Source organism: Argopecten irradians, chromosome 16, assembly GCF_041381155.1.
Source record: "Argopecten irradians isolate NY chromosome 16, Ai_NY, whole genome shotgun sequence".
Classification (NCBI taxonomy): domain Eukaryota; kingdom Metazoa; phylum Mollusca; class Bivalvia; order Pectinida; family Pectinidae; genus Argopecten; species Argopecten irradians.
Window position 1 is genome coordinate 18,529,205 of NC_091149.1, and position 7,445 is coordinate 18,536,649.

Below are 7,445 nucleotides of genomic sequence, written 5' to 3' on the forward strand. Positions count from 1 at the left end.
CCCCACATAGAACGATTGTTTCTAATTATCACAGGAATTTAACCTCAGACACAACATGCTCAAGGTGTGGACATGAAGGCGTGAGTATCTGTTTTAAATCAATCGTTATCATTTATTACGTATAACGGTTATATGTATTCATTTGCAAATAAACAATATCTAATTTCAATGACAATATATATATTTCTAAAATATCCCGTGTAGCATTGATTTCGTTCATGTGAAAATTCCCATAAGCCCCATCTCATTAAAAGTTGATATTGACATCAGATTGTTTACATTTTATTGTGAAAAATGTAAAACGATTGGCACGCAGAATCAAAAACAGGTTGTTCGAGACCTATGTATTGGATTGTGTGCATTTCATTGGTTGGGTCATGACGTACCGACAAACTGCCAATCAGCTTATTGTGTTCATTGTATTATATATGTTGTTATTTAGAGACGCGTAGTCAGCCAAGACCTTTCCTCATGCCGAAAAGGTTGTTCTAAACGTCGGGATGACCAGAACGAACCTTCAAAACGTTCTTTATTTTGCATTCAGAATATGTTTTGTTTTCACACTGATCGTATCGGGGGCAATGCTTCATGATTCTGCAGTAATATCTGACTTTCATCAGTTTGATTCCGGAAAGACTATCTGCTGTGCTACTCCTCTTGAAGTCTTGTATGGTATTTCACTGCCAGAATGTGGTAAACACTGCTTATCACATCCAGGTTGTACTGTTCTCAGCTACCAGCGAAGGTCTCTACAGTGTAGACTGTTTGATGTGGATCCGACAGACTCCAGTTTCCATGAGGTTGACTCAACTTTCGTCATGGTTCCTGTTACAAGATTATCAGAGGTATTTTTTATTTCTTGTTTATAAAATCTTATCCTGAACAAATAACCACGATATATAATGTCATATAATTAAAAATCGTAATTCGGCCGGGATCGAAAGTGTCCGGATTATACAAAATGTGTTGCATTGCCAATATAAAACTATTGGTTTCTGTACACGGCGATTGAGTTTCATGTAAAATAAAACTAAACTTGAAAATCTGCCGATGGATTACAAGTATTATGAATTGTTAATTTGAAATATATTAATCCTAACATTTGACTTATGAACTATGTTTTTTTTTTTAATTCAAAGATCGTGCATTTATTTCACAATTCGTTTTCATGTGTCAATGACTCATTGTCTTTTATCAATTGAAAAATCAATGCAGTTCTTTTACTACACATTTTTAAAATAACACTAAATATTGAGTTGCACTACATTTATAATTGAAAGCAAAAATAAGAACTATTTTCATAAACAATTTTGTAATACCATGATTTAGTCAGGACAGGAGAGAAAGTACAGGGGAACAGTGAACAGGAGTGATACGGTTAGAGGTTAGAGAAAGGACAATTCAAGAGCCTTTTAATACCAAAAATATTACATTGTATTTGCTCTCCCGACGACATAATATTAACGTTAACAGATTTACTTAAACATTGTTCATTTAAAAAATCGCCTGTCATGTGACTTATCGGGCTGGCACAGACTGGCAGTAGGTAATGACGTCCCCTGTCTTAAATACTAATGTTGTTTGCTGTGATCTCAATATATTACAGACCCATAGCTTTTTTCTGAGAACATACATTCGGACTTATCGAATTCTTATGATAGATTTCCATAAGGCTTTGGTTGTAAATACTTCAACATTCTTTCAGTGAATTCTCACACTGATTTAACCCCAGTATTTTCTTGATCTCCTGAACTCTGATTATGGTATAAGTACGCCCAAGTCTAACTGATAATGTAAATATTGGAGATTAACATACACTGAGTTTAGTAGTAGCATATAGGTTATGTGCTGTGACAATGTAAACATTGGAAATTAACATACACTGAGTTTAGTAGTAGCATATAGGTTATGTGCTGTGACAATGTTAATATGAAGTGTTGTGTGTCATTTAATAGCATTTTCTCTCCTCATTTTTCCTACACATGCTTTTATTCACGTTTGATATGAGTTAGAACCAAATACCTACACACAAAAGAAATAAAATGTGTTACTATATCGCGAAACGTAACTTGTGATGAATTTGAAATACTAACATATTTTTACCCAGAAAGTTCTGTAGTACAAATGCCAGATTTTTCATGGATTTTAAAAACGAAACCATATACTGCGGAAGGTATGATGTAAATGTTAGTATCGATATTTATTTCATAGACAAATATTCATATTATCAAACTATTGTTCAACCTCATTATATGACATTTACTGTCCGTTTTACATGGAGATCAAATATCAATAGTTTGTGAAACTGGTAAATTAATCCAGCGGTAAATTGGAATAAGACTGGTTTATTTTGAAATATAAAAAATGTGTCTTTCTTGAATGGTTGTTTATGTTATGGAATTAAAACACAAAGAAGTCAGAATACTGTATAAACCGCATAGAGTACACTGTGGTTTCTGTTTTATACATAACATAACAAAATCTATCAAAGTTAAACTTTAAATAAATCATCAGCTCAAGCATCGATCACAGAATGTATACATACCCCATTTCATATTTTGCATCATACAAACAATGATAGTCATATATATATATTTAATATAATCCATATGTTCTATTCCAGGAGATGATTTTGCCCTGCAGTAGAAGTCATTGTTCTGGCTTTAACAAATGCACTGTTACTAATTCCACATCGATAAATTGTGGTCGTGCAGGTACTCATATTTCATATTATTATTGTTTTTGTTTACTTATTTGTTTATACCGAACTTCGTGCGGTATATTGACATTAACAATTCATTATCTACACAATAATATCAAAAACAATAATCGCCATCTATTTAATTGATATGTCGTCCGGTCTTTTATCATTAAATGTTAATCGCCATGCTATATTAGATATTTATTAACCATTATATTGTTGGAAAGCCCGGGATATATTTGTATAATGTAACAGTCTATCCATGTTAAACGGGAGTTATTCCATCTTTGCATATTACAGAGTTAGCTCCCTTGCGGATAGGTATCTATTGTGACATCATTATTTTGTGGGCGCAATTCACGTGTTTTCCTCCGAAAAATATGACGTTACGCTCGCAAACACATGACGTCAAAACCAATACCTATTCGCAAGGGTAGACAACTCTGTAATATGCAAATGTGTCCAAAAATATTGGGCATTACTTTAAAACTCTTACCAGTTATTTTAGTGATATCGTTCAATCCTTCTAAAGTAGCTATTATTTAATTAAAAGCATCCGACACTCACACGCGACTACGGATTCGTATAATACGTCCGATTACTAGCGCGACCAGGTATAAACTACGCTGTAAATTGTCATGGACTTCTTCACATCAACTTAATTCGGTGCGGGTTGACCCTAAAGGTCACAACTCGGCAATGAGTTAGTTTGAAAGCCGAATGGGAACTAAAATATCAGCCACTTCCTTAGAACAAGGAAATCCTAAGACAATAATAATTTTATATTCAAGATAAATTGCAAACTTGTACTTTCAAAGACTATTACTGAAAAGCTATATTCTCTTCTAGGGATAAATAAATGAGTACAATTACGCTTTTTTCTCACGACATGATGGGAACGGTTTGAAGTTACGAAAATGTTGCATAATTTCAAATATACATAAATTTCGTGAAATACTTAGTAATTTGTTCAGAACATTTTACCTGTGTTCGATCAGCATATAAAATTCATTTACAGGAGACCTTCTGAATGAGTGGAGACTGGTCTATGAGACAGATGATGACGGGGACGTAGTTTCCGGACGGGAGGGTGACCTGATATCCGCCTTCCAATCAGCTTCGTCCGTCCGAGTGTATGTGCCCTCCTGGAATCAGACATTCCGTATTGATGTCACTTTTATCTTGGACGCAAACTCAGCATGTTCACAGTCGTTGTTCCAGATGACAAAAGAAACATGGAGCACATTCTCAGCGGAAGCAACAAATGTGTTTTATATCTTCTGTACTTCAGGGATATATCATAGAAGCCTACAGTATCTAAGCGAATCTTCCCGACCCAGCGATCCAGATACGATTGATGTTATTGGTATGAAATGGTTCGTAAGGTAAATGATATGAGGTTTACATAATCGTAACAAGGAGTCACAACGAAAATATACCGCAGCCTCCCGAAACAGGCGTTTTCACATCGCAACACATTACCCACATAAGAGGCCGTCATTAAGTGACTATGTTCATAAGACCTAATAAAACCAAATCAAGAGTATACAAACCGTTTGTTAAAACTATCTAACGCAAAATACGTGGATCCTAAATAAATCTGGCATTTCAATACAAAACAAGTTAGTGTTGGAGCATTTCATTACATATCGTAATAATTATTTATCACATAACCCGCCTGATATCCAGTTATTTCGCTCGTGTAATATTTTTGCATGTGATTAGTGTAACATGACCCGAAGCGATTGCCATTGGCTTGAAATTCATTGTAATGTAATAACAGAAACAAAAAAATAACGTCAGAAAACTGACGTGATGTTATGATTCCAAAGACAGCATGACCAAATAGCAGCATCGACTGAATTTTCGCAATACATTTTGACGTGACATTCATCGAAATGTAGGTTGTTGTAGTTATGTGTTGAAAATTACCTTAAATTTATGTTCAATTCATGTGAAATTTTATTAAACTCCACTCGAATTCTTTTTAGGTCACCGGAGACGAAGTCTCATGGTAACCTATTCTAATCGCCTTTTGTCCATCGTCGTCCGTCGTCCATCGTCCGTCGTCCGTCGTGCGTAGTGCGACGATAAACTTTTTACATTTTCGTCTTTTTCTCCGAAACCGCTAAAACAATTTCAATGAGATTTTGTACAAACCTTTTAAGGCATAAGACCAATAACAATTGTGAATTATATGGTCCCCAGCCCCCAGGGGGCATTTTACTGTCCGACCTTCACCTTGAAACATGTAAATCAATGCTATTGTATTTGGTTTGGTATAAGAACTAAACTAATTTAATACACAAAATAGTGTTCGCGAGTCGATTCAATTCAGCCACATTAATCGTCATTTAACTGCAAGTGCAGGATGGTTAAAAATTCTGAATCAAGAAAAAAAAGTCATTATTTGGATGAATCTAATTTTATTAGTTTAACGTCCTATTTAACAGCCAGGGTCATTTAAGGACGCGTCAGGTTTAGAACGTAGAGGAAAATCAGAGTTCCCGAAGAAAAACCTGCGACCAGTGGCCAGAACCTAGCAACTGCCTCACATATATTTGAAATTGCGACCTAGAGATGGAGGATTTGTGTTAATATATCGGGGATATCTTAACCACTTTGCCACCACGGCTCCTATTATTAGGATGAAATGTAGACGTCAATTACAATTTTTTAAACCATAAAATGATAAAAAAGTACATTAGAAATGTATTTGTCTGAAAGTCTGTTTACTCATGATCAAGACACGTTTAAACAGATGACGTTTGAGGCCCTTAATTAGGCCCAATCACATTACCTGAAGATGAAAATCAATTATTCTAAATATATACCAACGTATTATATGAATGCATGGTGATATAGTTATCAAACATTCCGTCACTGAACTGTTTGTCTTCGCTAGTAACAACGATATATCACGTGGTTAGAATATATAACGTTTATATAGGAGTTACTTACCTTTACCTAAAAAACAGGCTATATTAGAGTACAGTCGAAACTCGTTATCTCAAAATCGCTTGACTCGAAATTCCAATTGAGTCGAATTAATTTTGAATTCCCGTTTTTCCCTACAAGAGTCCGTGTTCACAGTTTACATTTACCGATATGTTTTTAATGTAGACAATGTATTTTTAAAGATAATAGTTCAAAATGACCTAAGCTGTCGGTGAGCCGTAAAACGTATTTAAAAACAAGCAAGTAAACACAATCATTTAGTTTAAACGCATTCATTGTCAAAAACTTATAAAAAGGGATTGCGTACAAATTATTACAACTTAACAAAGGCCATTTCCCAATATACGTGTGGCTTAGAGCGAGAAAGAAATGGATCAATATTTTTCTAAAACCTGCTACTAGACCCAATGTAATTTTGTACCTGAACAAATAAATTAGCGTAAATTTCATCAGACAAGTTTTTTCTTCCATTCAGCACTAAATTTGTATCAATTGGAACATTCAAGTTTATCAAGAAGCCAGATAAGCTGTTTTTCTGTCTGCTATAAAGTGGACATTCGAACAAGTAGTGAAGAAAAGTATTTTCATATGGATATCCATATGCACAATTTGGTTCCCCACTAGTCTTACCCGAAAAAGATCATACTGTAATCGACTACTTAGATGTCTGGGTCTGGTATGTAGAATATTCAAATTTCGTTTGTCTACATTGAAATATATAGGGGGGATTTAGTCGGTTGGTTCAGAGAGTAATGCTTGCTTAAATGACGGAACTGTAGGAAGAGACCTGGTTTCTAAATCTAAAGCATTCCATAAATGTGGCGTTGATGGGAATCGTCGATATTATCTCCCAATTTCGCATCGATCATGCTTATTATTAGTATGGTTCTGGAGGCATTTTTATTATTTGATGATATATATAGACATACATTGTATATAGTAAAAATGAAATGATATATAATTATTCGATCAGTCTTTCCCAACCGGACTTTACACCGTTCCTTGGATGTGACTTGGTGAAGTGATTGATTATTTGGGTATTTTGTTATATAATTCAAATAGATGCTGGATTCCAGTAAGACGATTATCCTGGAGGACACAACAAAACCGTTGTTGGACTTTAGACATTAAAGCATGTAGTATAACTTGTCCTATTTGGGCTTCCGAGTCAGCATACCCCACTCTCCCACGTTATACTGACAAGCATAGCCAGTCGTCTAAATTCATTTATACGTCAGTGCTCAGGTGCTCAGTAGCAGCAGAAACTACCATGACTATGATGTGTTTCAGGCAGGGGACAAATCCAAGATCCATCCTTACACGGGTAAGTTCTCAGTAAGTGAATCGATGTCACAGAAAACTTTAGGAAGAACAGGAAAGTTAAGATCTGTAATTTCATGGCAATCGAATCCAAACTGTTATGAAGATGCCATCACTGCAAACCACTATATTTTCGGATATTCATTATTTCGTTGCTTCATTGATTTCAACATATTCGCAAATACATGAATTCAAGATCAAGGGCTCTTACTGCTAATTGTGTATTCATGTATATGATGATATCCTGTGTTCACGTCATTTCAGCAGGAAAATTACAAATTATAACGTTCGATCACCGCTGGAGATACTAGTCCAGCACAAACCCTATCGGGTATCACGTGGTACGTGAATTAGTCTCATTCGCATTCGTTCTCTCTCATGAAATGACGCGAATATTTTCATCTCGCGAAAATGAAGTGGTTTCCAGTAATAAACAATAAAATAATAATAAAACAAAGATTTTTTT

The 7,445-nt window shown here is 34.9% G+C and overlaps 1 protein-coding gene across 1 annotated transcript; it reads left to right on the plus strand.

The window, feature by feature from the left end:
- Positions 1–367: 367 nt before the first annotated feature.
- On the plus strand, positions 368–4,237 carry LOC138311114 (uncharacterized). Its single transcript, XM_069252558.1, has 3 exons — positions 368–845; positions 2,624–2,714; positions 3,720–4,237. The coding sequence occupies exons 1-3, from the start codon at positions 501–503 to the stop codon at positions 4,088–4,090; spliced, it is 807 nt and encodes a 268-aa protein (XP_069108659.1). The 5' UTR covers positions 368–500; the 3' UTR covers positions 4,091–4,237.
- Positions 4,238–7,445: the final 3,208 nt, after the last annotated feature.

Excerpts from the sequence above, each read along its gene's own strand:
- LOC138311114 (XM_069252558.1), top strand. The coding sequence starts at position 501 with ATGACCAGAACGAACCTTCAAAACGTTCTTTATTTTGCATTCAGAATA. Across the intron at positions 846-2,623 it reads CTGTTACAAGATTATCAGAG|GAGATGATTTTGCCCTGCAG; the intron begins GTATTTTTTATT and ends GTTCTATTCCAG. Across the intron at positions 2,715-3,719 it reads GATAAATTGTGGTCGTGCAG|GAGACCTTCTGAATGAGTGG; the intron begins GTACTCATATTT and ends ATTCATTTACAG.